The 15,088-nt window shown below is 38.0% G+C and overlaps 1 protein-coding gene across 6 annotated transcripts in view; it reads right to left on the minus strand.

Moving 5' to 3' along the window:
* CPED1 (cadherin like and PC-esterase domain containing 1) overlaps positions 1 to 15,088 on the minus strand; it is a 164,101-nt gene that overhangs the window by 93,003 nt on the left and 56,010 nt on the right. For 5 of the 6 annotated variants that reach the window (XM_033514493.1, XM_033514494.1, XM_033514495.1 and 2 more), the window contains 2 exons: positions 8,374 to 8,530; positions 6,679 to 6,847 (listed from right to left, as the gene is read on the minus strand). In XM_033514493.1, coding sequence (XP_033370384.1) covers positions 6,679 to 6,847; positions 8,374 to 8,530 — 326 coding nt within the window. Of the gene's footprint in view, positions 1 to 6,678; positions 6,848 to 8,373; positions 8,531 to 11,804; positions 11,927 to 15,088 lie in introns of all 6 variants that reach the window. The other variant, XM_015627444.1, reaches the window with a different exon arrangement.

Consider the following 15,088-nt stretch of genomic DNA (forward strand, 5'->3'; position numbering starts at 1 on the left):
AGGTCCTGCATAGGTACATGTAAAATGGGCACCACAGAGCAGGGCCTCCCTCTTCTCCAAGCAGAGATGCACAAAAGAAGGGAAACTGCATCCCAGGAGAGCAGGACTGTGTAATCTGTGTTGCCTGTGAAATGGAGGCTGGATAAACATGGGTGAATGAGCAGATGTCACTAGAGTTCCCAAGAGTATTTACAGAAGGATGTTTAGGAATGTGCAATGTTAAATGAAGTGTTTTAAGTGTCTGGTATAATGATTTATCTCTTCTGTTACTGAAATGATAGAAGGTATATTATAATTACTGGCTGCCAGTTGATTGTATATCATCAGTTAGACACTTCTGGGTTTGGTTAAACAATGTGAACTCCTACGTTTTTTCCTGTAACAGTAACTCCCCTTTGGAGACATAGATGAGCTCTGAATCAACCTCAGAGGCAAGGAGGTAGAAGAAAAGAGACCACTACTGAGCAATTCAGTGCAATTTTGAGGTTTACATTTTGGGATTTAGAACATCCTACTTTAGAGTATTTCTATTAATCGATTTTGGAAGATCTTGCTGGTTCCTATTGTAGCCCTCAAAATGACATGGCAGAAAAAGTTATCAGGATAAGAGTTGAAAGTAAGGTTTATGTCTGAGTGGTGAAAGCATGACTTTTGGTTTCCAGAAATTACCCTTTCTGAAGTAGCAAAGGGCATCCTCTCCAGATTGTTGTGCTGTGCACTGGAGCTGTTGCACTCTTTCTGATCAGCTGGATCTTCAGGCTCTCATGGTCTTACAGTAATTGCCTCTTCTTGAAAATAGCTTGAATAAATCACTAAAAACTTTCAACATAGGCTCTATTCTCTCAGTTCACTTTTGTACATTCATTCTTCTTACTGGATCTATCTTTGGTGAAATTTCTTCACCAGGTCCAAATACTTTTGGGCATAAGTAGTTGTTCATAGGTATAAAAATATTCTTTTACACACAAACAAGAATCTCCTTGATTATATGTATGGAAGTATCTAAATATCTAACATGTCTGCAAGAATAAAAACTAATTCCACACAGAAGGCAAGGAAGAAGCATACTTAGCAATGAAGCTATTTCCTATATTTTCTGCTAGCACAGGTAGACCTTTTCCACTGACCAGAGGGCATAAAGATAGTCAAAGGCCATGTAATGGAAGAAAAATGTACTATTGAGCCATGTACCAGTGGTTCCAGAATAAAAAACAGAGAAAACAGTTCAGTATTTTATCATAAGTTTATTGCATTAGCTTCAGGTAAATCTGTTTATTCCACTCCTGATTTATTGTTATGATGTGCCCTATCTCTGCAGCTCTAACATGGCACTTGATGAAAGGGGAAACCACATTAGTGTCCAGCTATTTTTAACAGTAGATTTCCCGCTTCTGTATATATTTTTCATTACAAAAGTTTTTTAAAAAGATATTTAGTTGTCCAGAAAAAAAAATTGTTCACAAAAACCCTGACATCTTGCCCCTCAACACTTTTGTAACTTAATTACATGGAGAAGAAAAGGCCATCTGAGAAAGGTTTGTTTTCTCCAAAGCTCCTTGCTCTTAAGACTAAGTCCAAAAGCAAAAAGGCACTCACCAGCTTCAGCTACCATGAAATTCCGCTTTTTGACTGAGACTGAACTAATAATGGTTTCCCAACTCAGGTCTGATGTTTTAGTGGAAAAGTAATGGTTATTTACTAACAGTATTTCCCAGGTTGCTGTGAGAGCCAAAAGTGTATCAGCTTGACTAAGGGAAATTGGAATTTAAAAAAAAAAAAGGAAAGATGAGAAGAATGAGGATAATAGGAGGCAGGTCTAGGAAAGCTGGAAGCCACAGAAGGGCATGCTTAGAGAGCTGACTGGATTGAACAGCCAAAGCAAGAGGATATGTGAACTGGAAAAACACCGGAGAGCTAAGAGCCAGGATAATAGTCTAAAAACTTATGACATATCCACATGTCGTAGAGGACAATCAGTCTCAAGCTCTTAACTTGGCTAAATAAGGAACATTCAGAATGAGAAAAGCAGAAAAGAACTCAAGAAAGAATTTTATTTGTGCACTGCATGACAGGTTGACACAGATGAAGAAGACAAAGAAGGAAGCATTTCTTATTCTTTCTTTTAAGATGAGAATTCAGGATATGAAATCAAGTAATATTTGACTTTGATGAAGTTTTAAAGCAAACAACTACTCTTTCTCAAGGAACATGTAAATAATCTGTACAGTATCACTGCTCGAAGGCATTGCTAAGACCAAAAGCATTCATAAATTTAAAAATCTAGGAGAGAATTGTATGCATAAAAGCCCACTGGATCTTATTAAACATCAAGACATATATTCATTACACTTCAGTTTTGTGTTTCTAACCCCACAGGTTACCAGAAATAGATAGAGTCTGCCTGATCTGTAATGATCTGTCTGATCATTACCACTTTATGTTTGTCCTGTTACACAGTTTCATGATGCTCTCTTGACTGCCACAAATGGAGTATCAGACTAAGCATGTCCTTGATCTCCTCCAGTCCAGAAAGACTTCTGTTCTTATATCAATGAAAAGAGAAATTATAGATACCATGAGGAAAGAAAACAGAGATAGCATTTGTATTATGTTCAGTCTCCCAGAAAGAAGAGCATTACAGCATTCTAACAGAACCTAAAGAGCAAATTTAATTTTAGTCCCAAATAACCCTGCAATCTAATTAAGAATTGATGGTAATTTTTCTTGTGTGTTTGCTCCTGTAAGTGACAAGGAAATTATATGAAATTAAAAAACAAATAAACAAACATAAAGGGAAAAAAATCCCAAGCCTTTCAGCTGTTTGCAAGAATTTTGCTCTTTACCTATATGTATGTTTGCATTCTATCTCACTTTAAATACGTGCGGCTAATACTCAAGCAGTACCAAAGCTGGCCACTTGACGGCGATACTGCAACTTAATTTCCACCGCGCTTGGCTCAAAACCAGACCCGCCTGTCATATTAAAAGATTGATTTCCTGTAAAGGTGAGGGTCCAGCTTTATTTGCATGTATGTTAAGACAAAAAAAAAAATAAAAATTTTTTACTCAAGTTTCCAAATGCATAATAGACGAAAAGAGTTTCAGTGCTAGTCATACTGACTCACATCATAGCACTGCTTTAATAAATTGTACTTACTGCACTTCATGACTGGAAAATTACTTAAGAACAATTTCATCCGAGCGCATCAAGAGTTATGCAAGAACACCAGTCAAGGAATTCAAGTCCAGGAGGCACCTGTCTATTTTGGATGAGCAAAAGGATGATGAGCCATAGCAGGGGCCAAGGGAAGTTGCTGACAGCACAGAAGAACCTCCCCTGATAATGCAGGATGTGGTACTTCTGTCTACAAAAGTGCATCCCTTCATAAAGCACTGGAATCAGGTTGAGAAAGGTTAATGGCAGGGCAAAGGAAGCAGTGTGTTAAGCCTTGAAATAATTAATCATAAACTACTGGTTTGCACACGGGTTTCTGTAAAGGAGATAATTATTCAGGGGTCAGCATTCTTCTAAATACACATACATAATGTCGATTAACACAAAAGGAATTATTGCATACATTGACAGAGATGCTTGTCTTTATTGGTACAATATGAAAAATACAAAGCTTCTATTTTATCAATATTTTTTCAACACACAGATGGTCTAAATAAGCAGTTTCCAACTCTCCTCAAAGAAATAGGGCTATTACACAAGCCTCATAGCTAAACATCTGTGTGGAAGAAAGACATTTTCTCCCCTGCATCTCTTGTATCTTCCCATGCTGGGCTCAAATCTGGAGCCGCACTTTTGTTACCCTTTGCACACAAAATCCTCATGACAGCTCAGGATTTACCTTCTTTTGCTTTCTGAAATGAAATACTGAAATATGTGTAATCCAGAGAAAGCCTGGCAGCTGGTGAGCAAAACACACTTGAACTCTTCCTGAACTGCCATTTGACCAATGGTTATTCAAGGAATCATTCAGAAGCCATGCCACTATGACGATAAAAAGCAAATATGCATCGCAAAAATCATTTGCAATAGTTTAATAACAAAAAGGCAGTGGGGAATGCAGTATTATTTAATGAAACTCCTGATTTTTCTTTACACAGTTTCTCTCGATCATTGACATCATATAGCTACCCCATCTCCAGTTGTTCTTTTATATCTCCCTTTCATATTTCCCACATTCTAGTAACTCCTAGCAACCATAAGGCATTGTTGTACATGGGAGATCGAATTTTGAACATACTTAACATACTGAGTTTGTGATAGCAAAGCAAAGTTAACCATAAATGTGGATGAATTTCTCATTAAAAATGTTGTGATTATATTGCTATGAGAAAAAATTTCCTGACCAGAGCTCCATACGCACTGAGGAGGTCTCTAAATTATGGTATAACATTATTGAAAGCAGATAATTGAAATTTGCATTTAAAAAAAAAAATATTAAAAAAAACAACTCAGTCAGTTATGGAAAAACACTGGCAAATTTTTCCAGACCAAAGTCTTCCCTCTAGGCTTATTTAGTCCCCATTGGGTATTCTGTCAATCAGTGGAAAAACAGGTCTTGGAGATTCTGTCTGTATGTTGACAGGTTGAAGCTTCAAAATGTGGCAATTTCCATCCTACACAGAGCTGGCAGAAGCTTGAAGCTTAGGAGATTTCTGGACCAGGCTCCTTGGCTGCTACAAGTATGCATTGCTCCACTGGCTACTTTGGGAGGGATGACTCTCCTGGAATTGTATGCCACACTGGCAACTGAAGGAGGGCTACATGAAGTTTTTGAGAAATTTGACAAAATCTCTTAACAAAGGATATCAATGGCAGAATTCATATCTTCTCCCAAGAATTTTCCGATGGGTGACCCACCTGCTGCCTCTGAATCAAATACAGACCCTCTATACGATTTTCCCAGTAGTGCTTTCTAGCCACTTTATGAATTCTCAGTGTCTCCCTTCTCCTGGAAGTTCTCTGCCCCCTTCCATGTTCTTTACAGGGCACACTGTGCTGAAAGGCAGCCTCACAAACCCCATTTTCCATCATTTTGTTAATTTGCATGTCAATATGTACATCACTACAGATGTGTTTTCTTTCACAAAAGGTGCCTATCTTTTAGGGTTTTTTTCACAATTTTGATGAGTTTGTCTGAAGCTATGGAAGGCATAACACCACAACAGCAGTAAATAGATTGGAACACCTACAGATGCACTGCTAGTTCCATCTATCATTTTTATTGCTTCTTCAGCTGCCAAAGTGCTCTGTAAATGGAGGCTGGCACCCTGTTCAGCAGACTTCCCCCGGTGGGAATTGTTTTTCAGAGCCAAATCAAAATTAGTAATGACTACTAGCCCTTAACGTAGTCCTACTTGAGCTGCAACAGTGATGCTGCTGGATATTGTGCTATTTTAATAAACATAGACCAAAACTGAATCCCAGGATTTGAAAGCAAGTGACCATTACTCTTCACAAATAGAAAAGTAATAATAGAGGAAAATACATGACAAAGTAATATATCTCTATGGATTTCCATAGTTTAAGCTGGGGGCAAGAGAGAAATAGATTCAACTCACCTAATTTTGGCAATCGAGAATTTGCCATGTTCTCTAAGAATGTCATAGCCCATAGAAGGAAGCAAACGCTTTCACCAGGAAACTCATTCCAAAACTGGTGTCTAAATTGAGTAGGATGATTTGTTCTCTAGAGGTGTCTGTTTCTTCAATGACTAGAATTAGATAATGAGCTTAAGCTAGGCACTCCACTTGGTGAGAGCTAAAATTGTAGAACGTACCAAACGGCTGATATCATCAACAGACCTGACAGCGATACCACAACTCAGACTCATCCAAAGCCACGACCTGCTCTTACCCCAAGAAGTCTACATGGGCAAAGCACACCCATCCTTTAACAGCTGCTGCAGGAGCTGATGTATGTAACCTCAATAAATCATTGTCATGTTGTGACCTTAATTCTTCAAAAGAGAAGCAGTGGCACAACTAGTTTCTTCACAAGGAGCTGATGTGTTACAAGCACAGTCCCCTGCTAGAAGAAGAAAGGAACAGGAAGGCATATTTGCAAGTCCATGGGGCTGCTGAGCAAGGAAGATGTGGAGAGAGAGGGGTATCTCCATGCACTTGGACTTGTTCAGAATTAATCTAAGACACATATGAAACATCCTTCTTCATAAAATTGAGACCACAGGGGAACCATCCTATCCATGGTATACTTCATTCCCCTTATTTAGAAGTGCCCTGACCCTCCTCTAGTCTGTTTTACTGCATCTAAAAAAGAAATCTAAACAAACTGTTTTAAATATTTACTTCCCTTTTTCACAACACAGTCAATATCCCAGCAAAAGTTGCTACTGCACAGCAGCACCCAAACTGCTGTGCTTTAGAGAAAAACTCTGACTTTGCAGCTACTGTCAAATGTCACCAATAAAAATGGGCTTGGACACATGCAAATCCCAGGCCCCCAGTGCATAGGGCAATGCTTTCCTGCTTCATGAAGCAAACTCCACTTGTTCTGAGAAATGAAAACTGCGTATTAGGAGAATATTCTCTGTAGGCTGTGGGCTGCTAATAAAGAAGGGGTAAAAGTGAAAAAATATATTCTCTAGTTTTCTGCCTCTGTACTTTGCCTAAAAGATGTAAAGCTGAGGAAATCAAATGTTTTACCTTTATGGTAAAATGCTTCTTCTTGGGCGGATGCCAGACCGTGGTGGTTGAATGAATGAATGCCCGCAAAGGTGTTAAGGATGTCACAAGCACATATGCTTTGATGATTACAGAAAGGTCTTGAGCTTTAAGGATGTCCTTGTGGTCTGATGTAGTTGATACTTGATTCCTGGAAAGAAATAAAAATATGTTGCATTTATTATTGTTGTAGCATTAAATATATGTAGCATATATTACAGTTCTTTTGAAAATGAGCTATAAGAAAATAGTGAAATAGTGAAATTAGTGGAAATAGGAAATTAGCCCTTTTTCCCCTAAATTAAGCAACACAGTAGATTAAATCAAGTAGGCTGGAACAAAGCTTTACATCAAGTAATTTTACTGATTTCAGCATTTTTAACTCTTAATTTCTAAACAAATGAAGGAACTATATTTGCAGGAGTGATGTTTGAGGGTACATATGGGTAACTGCATTGTGGGAATAATTAAGTGTTACAAATCCAGAATATTCAGAGTGAAAGATTAAATCAATATTAAATTAAACATTAAAGAAATCCAAGCATCTTAAATATCAGAAATACATAGTCAAGGTATCCCATATAATGCTGATTTGTAGTTAATTCAGAAGAACATCCCCACCCAAACCTATGGAAAGACTGCACTATTGTTAGCACTTTCTTCTGTAATAAAGGGACAGAAACATGTGATGCTGTGTACTTGCCCTAATGAAAGCCAGTCATTTCAAATATTATGAAAGACTAGGATCCTAGAAATAACCCATAATAAATCAGTTAAACCTAAGAATTCTGCAAGTAACTTTGTTTAAGAAGTGACACAGCTCTCTATAAACTGGCCTACCGCTACCACAGTACACACAAAGAGAGCCAGCCACATAGAAACAGAACAGAAAAAAATCAAACCCAAGAAAAAAACCTGTTATTTAAAAATTCCTTACTTGGGAAAATCTGAGCTATACTTGTGCATATTCACAATGGCGCTATTAATCTGTCTTGTTAAAATCTCTGAGTATCAATTTGCCTCACAGAAAATTCAAGGGGAAGATGACTACAGAAATTATTGGTCTCTAAGACTGATCACTGGTAAAAGACAAAGGGCTCTTCTTCCATTTCTGTGTAATTTTTGGCAGTATGTGGCCTTTCCAGACCTCAATTCTGCTATCTGTTAAGTAAGTCTAATAAGATCTGTCTTAAGGAGAACTTTTTCTGCCCTTTGCAGAACAGCAGGTCCTCAGAACATCAAATTTGTGAAATAGTGTGGTGTAGGAAACAGCACGTGATACCAGACGAATTATCAAGTACTTCTTGGTTCTTCACCTTAAGGGAGAATCTCTGTGCAAAGTACTACACATGAGGGTCTGTGGTAGGGGCAAAGCAAGGATAGGAGCAGGAAACAGCTCAGCCACCTTGAGACCTAAAGGTTCTGGGATTTCTCTGGGTCTATATTTATCTGTTGAGGTGCTTCAATGCCTCAACATAAAGACTTGGACGTTTATACCAAGACATGTGCAAACTTGGCTAATAACAGAAAAAAACATTCTGTAAGTATGAGATGCAATACATCCAGGTGCTCCATCTGCTGTAGTCTCCTCTTTTGCTCCATTCTGCATCCTTGACTCCCAAACAACTGTGTGCTGAAACACTGGGAGTTTCTGAGGGTGGGTTATCATTAACTTACAGCTTAGTGCTCATGCTCTGCTTCCACCAGTGCTGCGGATGGGAGGCACGTGCCTGCTCAGTGAGTGTGCTGCCCTGGGACACATTTCTTGCGGTGCTGGCCTTTGACAGTCCAGGCTGACCAGAACAATCTGGGGTGACAAGTGGGAGCTGCAGGTCTGGAAAAGTACCAAGGAGATGAGAAAGCAAGTCAGCAGAGCACTGAAAGCAGGAGTGGACTCCTGTTGCTAAGGATTAAATGTATAAAATACAATAGAAAGAGAGGAGCTATCAACATCAGAAGAAAATGTAAAATAACAAATGCTGAGACAATAAACCTTTTTGGATCTCCTAGCAGAGAGTTTCACCCCCACCAAACATTCCTGTCCAGCTGCAAGCTGAAAGGCTTAGCTGCAACTTCCACTTCAGAGGTGAGTGCAGCAATAATGCATACAAAAAAGCATCCCCTTTTTTCTTCTAAAAAATTTTGAAATCCTTGATTTCCAAATATAGAATACCAAAACTTAGTTTCTTATGAAGCACTAATTACAATTAATGGGGATAAAAATCTCTTTGACAAAGGACCAAGGGACTTTGCCACTGTAATAACATAGTTCAATAAATAAGCACATACCCTTGCTTCTGTGTTCACCATTAAGGCTACAATTTGCAGGTGCTAAAACCTATAGGAGTCAGTTCTGCCACAGAACACAGTGGGAGCAGGACTGATGTACCACAGTTCTCAAAGTTATTGAGGCATGTGACTATTAATAGTAATCAAAATATTGTGATGTGAGATCAGTCAAGGAGTGGTATGTATTTTCTGCTTTTACTGTGCTTGATAAAAAAGGCACAAAGTCCTTATGTTGTGTCAATATTCCATGTAGGGTAGTTTTCATTAACTTAACACACCTCACGTTTCAAGTTCTTAAGTAATGGCCAGGAAAAATCAAGCTGTTCAAATTATTCCCAAACTGCATTATTTTTCTTTTTAATGACATACTGCATTGTGCTATGTTATGAATTTATGTGTAGAGCTTATTTTCTAAAGCATGCACTCTCAACTTTGGTACATGAAATGAAAAATAAAACTGATGTTATGTTCCTGGTGATGAGCTGTAAGCAGACATTTAAAGAAAAATACTACTCATTTTCCTAGAGAGGCTATTAAAATGACATTGTGATTGTCTGTATTTATTGGCCATTCATCAGATCAGCTCAGCTCAACCTTCCAGTCTCAACTGGGATCTAGAATTAATCTGGTCCTCTGCCTTACATACACCATCAAACAGGATTAAAAGTTCTAATAATCAAAACCAGGCAGTTATTTATTAGAGCACATCATGCTCAAATTATATTCACACTACACTGACATCTTTCTGTTGTGTTATGCATTATGACTGATATGAACTTTGCAAGCGACTACCTGGATTTTGATGGTACAGTGACAAAAGCAGACTGCTCTGCCTACTTGACTGTGTAGTGACAGGAGGAAGACAGTAAACTCCCATTAAGTAATTTATATAGCAGACTTGCTTCTGAATATGCCTAGGAATCAGATCTGCAAAATCAAGTTGTATTTTTTCTATATCTGACTTAATGTACAAGACACAAGGGCATTTTACTATGGCAATTTCTACCCTGTAGATAGACAATGGTAGTTCACCATAGCAATTAGCAGTGGTCCCATGTAACTATTCCTGTGCATCACTTTAGCTATTTAAAATAAAGTAAACATTTTACTGAAAATAAGAACATGGCAGAGAAGGGCTGTACATATCATTACTCAAGAGAAAGCAATGTGTCTTCTTTTAAAAACACGTTTCTAATTGTGCTGCTAAAGCAACAAGTAACAACTCACAAGACAGTTTGATAATAATGAGGTGTGGCTTCTCTTCCTGTATTTATCCCTCTTAAATGAGAATTTTAGTTGTTTCAGGGAAAGAAAAAAGATTATTTTTACATTAATTAATTTGTTACTACCCAGTGGACCATTTCCTGGAGCTGGATTTAAAAAAAGTAAAACAAATGGGTAGGGATAGATGAAAAACACAACTGTCCTCAAATTCTTAAACTACCAGGTAGAAGATCATTGGTATTGCCCTAAGTCACTGAAAAATGCCTCAACTTAAAAAAAACAACAACCCCCAAAAACTCTAGCCACCCCTCCTCCAAAAAAAAACCCCAAAAAACACACACACAAAACCCCAAACAAACAGACAAAAAAAACCCAAAAACACAAACAAAACAAAAAAAAAAAAAAAAACCACCCCAAAAACCAAAAAATCACCTTCCATGTCTTAAGGAAGAGAAAGTTAAACAAATTTCAGGGTGCTGACGATTAGCACTGAAAACTAAAAAAGGGCAATGCTCATAAATAATGCATCTTCTACAATGCATCTTTTTGGTGCCTTACACCCCTTTGTTGGTTTTGTGTCAGCATCCCCCTGTGAGACAGCCCATCACAAGGGGGCTCTAAGAAGTGATACTCTCACTTCCTTTGAGACAACACAAAGCATGTATACCATCAGGAAGAGTTAAAAGGGAGTGACTCTCCCTCACTTTGGTAAATCTACTCCTAGTAATCAATGAACACAATTATAATAATAAAGAGACATCAGTAGTGTTGAACTGAGCACACTCAGCTGCATCCGTTCTCATGGCAACTCTTCACCTGCTCCTGCACTCAAAAGCAGTAACAGTGTTTATTAGAGCTGTGTATTTGTTAATCAACTTTATCATCAATGAAAATTAGCCTGCAGTGCCTTTACTGTTTGCAGTAATTGCCATGTTTTTCCATCTTGAAATCACTCTACAAGCTGTTGTTAATTAAGCAGTCCTCTTGAAGTACATAAACAACATCAACATTTTATAGTGGAAGAGGTGAAGCAGGCTCAGCAGTTGGTGTGTCAGGCAGCTTGGGAAACCAAGTTAAAAAGAGTCACAGCATCCTAATACCATGTCCAGACTACATCCACTCTTTTAAAAATTCAAATCTTATTATTTGAAATTCATAAATCATAATTTTTACAGCAGACTCTAAAGATCAGAGGAAAAAAATTTAAAAAATAAGATTATTTTTCTTTTTACAGTGGCTATGCAGTAATGGAAACATTACACAAAGTGCTGTATTTCCTGAGGAGCAGCTGCAGGCTTTGCCACAAGTACTTTTTGCTACTGCCATTTTTAATGCTCCAGTGTAAAAAAAAGGACTTATGGCTGGATACTTGCTTTCAATTTGAAAAAAAACCCCAAAGCTTCACTGAAGTTCTGGCTTGAGAAAGGTTTCTGATGCTGACATCTCTGGAATGGTACCATTGCAAACACCAACAAAAACACCACTTTACCTTTTCCTAGGGTGTTCACTGTGAGGCCATGTTGATGAGTAGGGAGGCCACTACATGTTCTCACCTGAATTCACACATTAACCACAGCAGGAGGTAAAATACAGACCTGAGACATAAGAACAGCTGCATGGCATATGCAGAGGAGGTAGAAAATCCACCAAGCAAGTCAAAATTAAGCTCCTCTTTGTCACATGAACTGGCGGCAGATACTGTTCTGTCAACCGCAATCTATCAAAGTACAACAGTCAAACAGATCAGTTGACAGTGACAACTGATACCTAATGAAGCAGCCTCACTGACATCTAATGAGGCCTTTCAAGTGTTTTTACACAGCTATGACTTCTTGCTCCTTCTCCCCCCATCTCCAGCTCACAAGTTATTTACTTGTTTTTGCCTCAGAGTTCTGATGTGTAACATGAGATTCAACGCATACATAATAAAGAACAGTTGATTAAAGAGTTACAACATGTGTCTGAGCAAAAGGTTTACCAATAGCTAGAAGTACATTTCAACAAATTAAGACTTCCTGGAGCAAAGCCAGGCTGTAGCCACCTGGACTGGTGGTAAATGGAACACTTAGGTTAACACAAACATCTGATGACCTGCAAAGGCAAGGAATTCAGCAGGAGAATACCCTTCTGGTTGAACTGAGTTAAATTTGGTTGAAAGAAAAAGAAACAGAAGATGAATGAGAATGTGTCCTTTATCTTTCCTTCTATAGTATCCCTTAATGTTACAAGGAAGGTTATGATTTGGGTTTTCAGTTAATTTCCTTACTTTGTACAAGATCAAATAGACTGCATTTTACACACCTCAGACATGGAGCAAGGAACAATTAAGACTACTGTCTGTGAGAAAAAGGTCATTTTGTTTCTCAAGTGCCCATCAACTGTCAGTTCTGTTACAAACATTTTAAGAGGAATTGAGTCACCATGGGAGCTCCTGGTTGTTCAATGAAGCACAAAGCTAGAGATGAAATGAAATGTAACTGAAGTGCTGTGCTTCTGAGCCCAGCACATTGCTCATTTCCTTCATAAAATGACATTGTAAACTCAGCACATTTGTACTTGCAAGATATTCATCCAATTGCTTTTCTTTTTAGCAGGAAAAAGACTGCTTTAGAACCTTAAAGTACATTGATGCTGAAACTGTAGAGCAGCCTTTCCATCTGCATAGAAACCTTTTGAATGTCTTCCTAGAGTTTCACTGTGGTAGTCTGTTTCTAACAGGAGCCTCAATTCTCTGACATTAAAAAAACAAGAGAATGGCACCTCATGTCATTTGTCAGCTGTTTCTCCAGTACCATACTCAGGAACTACTGATAATAGGTCCTCTCTGTCAGCTTTGCAGGTTTGCATTCAAACAGGGTACCTCAGTGAGTTAGGAGAACTCCATATTGTTGTGTTGGCTGCTGAAGCACAAAGAGCTTATCTGTGATACAGACCAGGCAAGCTATATTTCTACAACATAGTCCTCTTCTAGAATTTACAGCTGGGCAATTTTCCAATTTCTGTAGGTTGGAAAGGTGTGTTTAACAAGCTGCAAAGATTGTTCCACATCAGGAGATGCCTAAAAAACTTTCAAAGATTCTTTGGCAGACTTCTGAGTCCTCCAGGACAAGGAATTTTGATCAAAATAAAGCCTGGTAACCTTTGGCTCAATCAGGTACAGCAACCCGCTCTAAGCTGCTTAACTGTGAAAGCAATGAACATGCAAAATGCAATTTTTTTTCTGTTTTTCAGTGTTGATTTTGGAGAATGGATGATTTCACTTGAACCACTTCAACTACATGCCTTGAGACTTGTCACAGAAAGCAGATCTATCCCATTGAATTGCCTCCTGCTACCCATTTGATTTTTGGATGAAAAGACTGAAACAAAGACCAGTAATGTACAATGGCTTACACATTATGCCCTGAGGTTGCTAAAAAAAGAGAGAGAACCTTTAGCACTCAGTTTTATGCCCTATGCATTTAGAAAAGTGTAGCTGTGAAACTCAAAGCAGATGATGAATATTTCAAGGAAACTAGAAATACTAGGGGCAATCCTGGCCCCCAGTGAAGTCCTGGAAAAATTTGCATTGAGTTCACTGGAATATGTTTTTTTTGCTAGAAACTCAATATGTGATGGTCTTGATATGCATTACGAGCTTTATTTGTGATGTCAACATTGATGCAAGTTCGATATCCTGCCCACTGCTGACTACTGATTCAGCTGCCCTTAAAAGCTTTCTACATTAAAAAAATGCAGTGATCCTACTCTCTGTAAAACACTTAATCTGAAAGTAACACACTCTGGATATTTAGAATGGAGAAATGTCAAACTGCTTGTCATTTCTGGAAGTTTAAACTATCCTAAACAGGTTTAGTATTAAAAACCAAACAATTTTATACTAAAACAGATCTAGAGGCAAATTAATTTAAACTGTGGGTTGAAATGCACTGAAATTCACTGTGAAGCTTCAGAGTTAAAAAGATAAAATTATGACAGTGCTACATTTGTATGATGCATTTTTCCCTTTAGAAACATCAGCAAATACAGCTTCAGTTTAGATTAATCACTTAACATGTTTTTTACATCTCTGTTTTGGCAGGTGCATGAAAAATATTATTTACAGTATTAAGTATAGTGTTTGTGTCTTCATTCCTAAAGCATCTTAAGAATTAAAGTTAGAGGTGTGGGGTTTTTTCCAGTATTTTTTAGAAGGGTTGCCTCTTCTGTGTGCACCATTCAAACTAGAACTTAATTACACAGATAAGCTATAAACTTTGGAAAAAGCAGCTCAGTGACAATGCTGGCTGACTGTTGCATGATTAGAGCCACAATTCTGTACTAGTGGCAAGGCAGAATATAGAAGGCCAAGTAATTAACATAATTTAGCTGCTTTATTTCTTTTCAAACTACTGTTTGCTGTTATGTTGCTGTTCTTATCTAGCTGAGATTTGACACTGCTGTAAAACCAATGAAATTCTTGCCTCACATAGTTTGTAATCAAATTAATTGGAAAAATCAGATGCTGGTTTTATTGGCCACTCCTGAGGCTCCTATTAACTTCAATAGCAGAAAGGTAATAGACACAAACCTGATCAAAACTGGTATGCAAATATTTATAAAGGCCAGCTGCCAAAAGAAATGCATCCTTCTATAAAAAAATCTAATTCATGTCTCAGAGATATAGAATTGTTACAATAGAAAATAAATTTGATCTGTAACTCTTCTCTTCCACAGGTGGCTCCACTAAGTCTTGCTTCCTACCCCCTCAGGTCATAACCTTTCATGTCAACTCCAGAGTAACCCAAGGACACTGGGGATAGGAAACAGAGGAAGAAAGTCAGCACAGGGTTAGCACCACACCATAAACATATCACAGAGAGGGAACACAGTCATACAG

The sequence above is a fragment of the Parus major genome, chromosome 1A (assembly GCF_001522545.3).
Source record: "Parus major isolate Abel chromosome 1A, Parus_major1.1, whole genome shotgun sequence".
NCBI lineage: Eukaryota > Metazoa > Chordata > Aves > Passeriformes > Paridae > Parus > Parus major.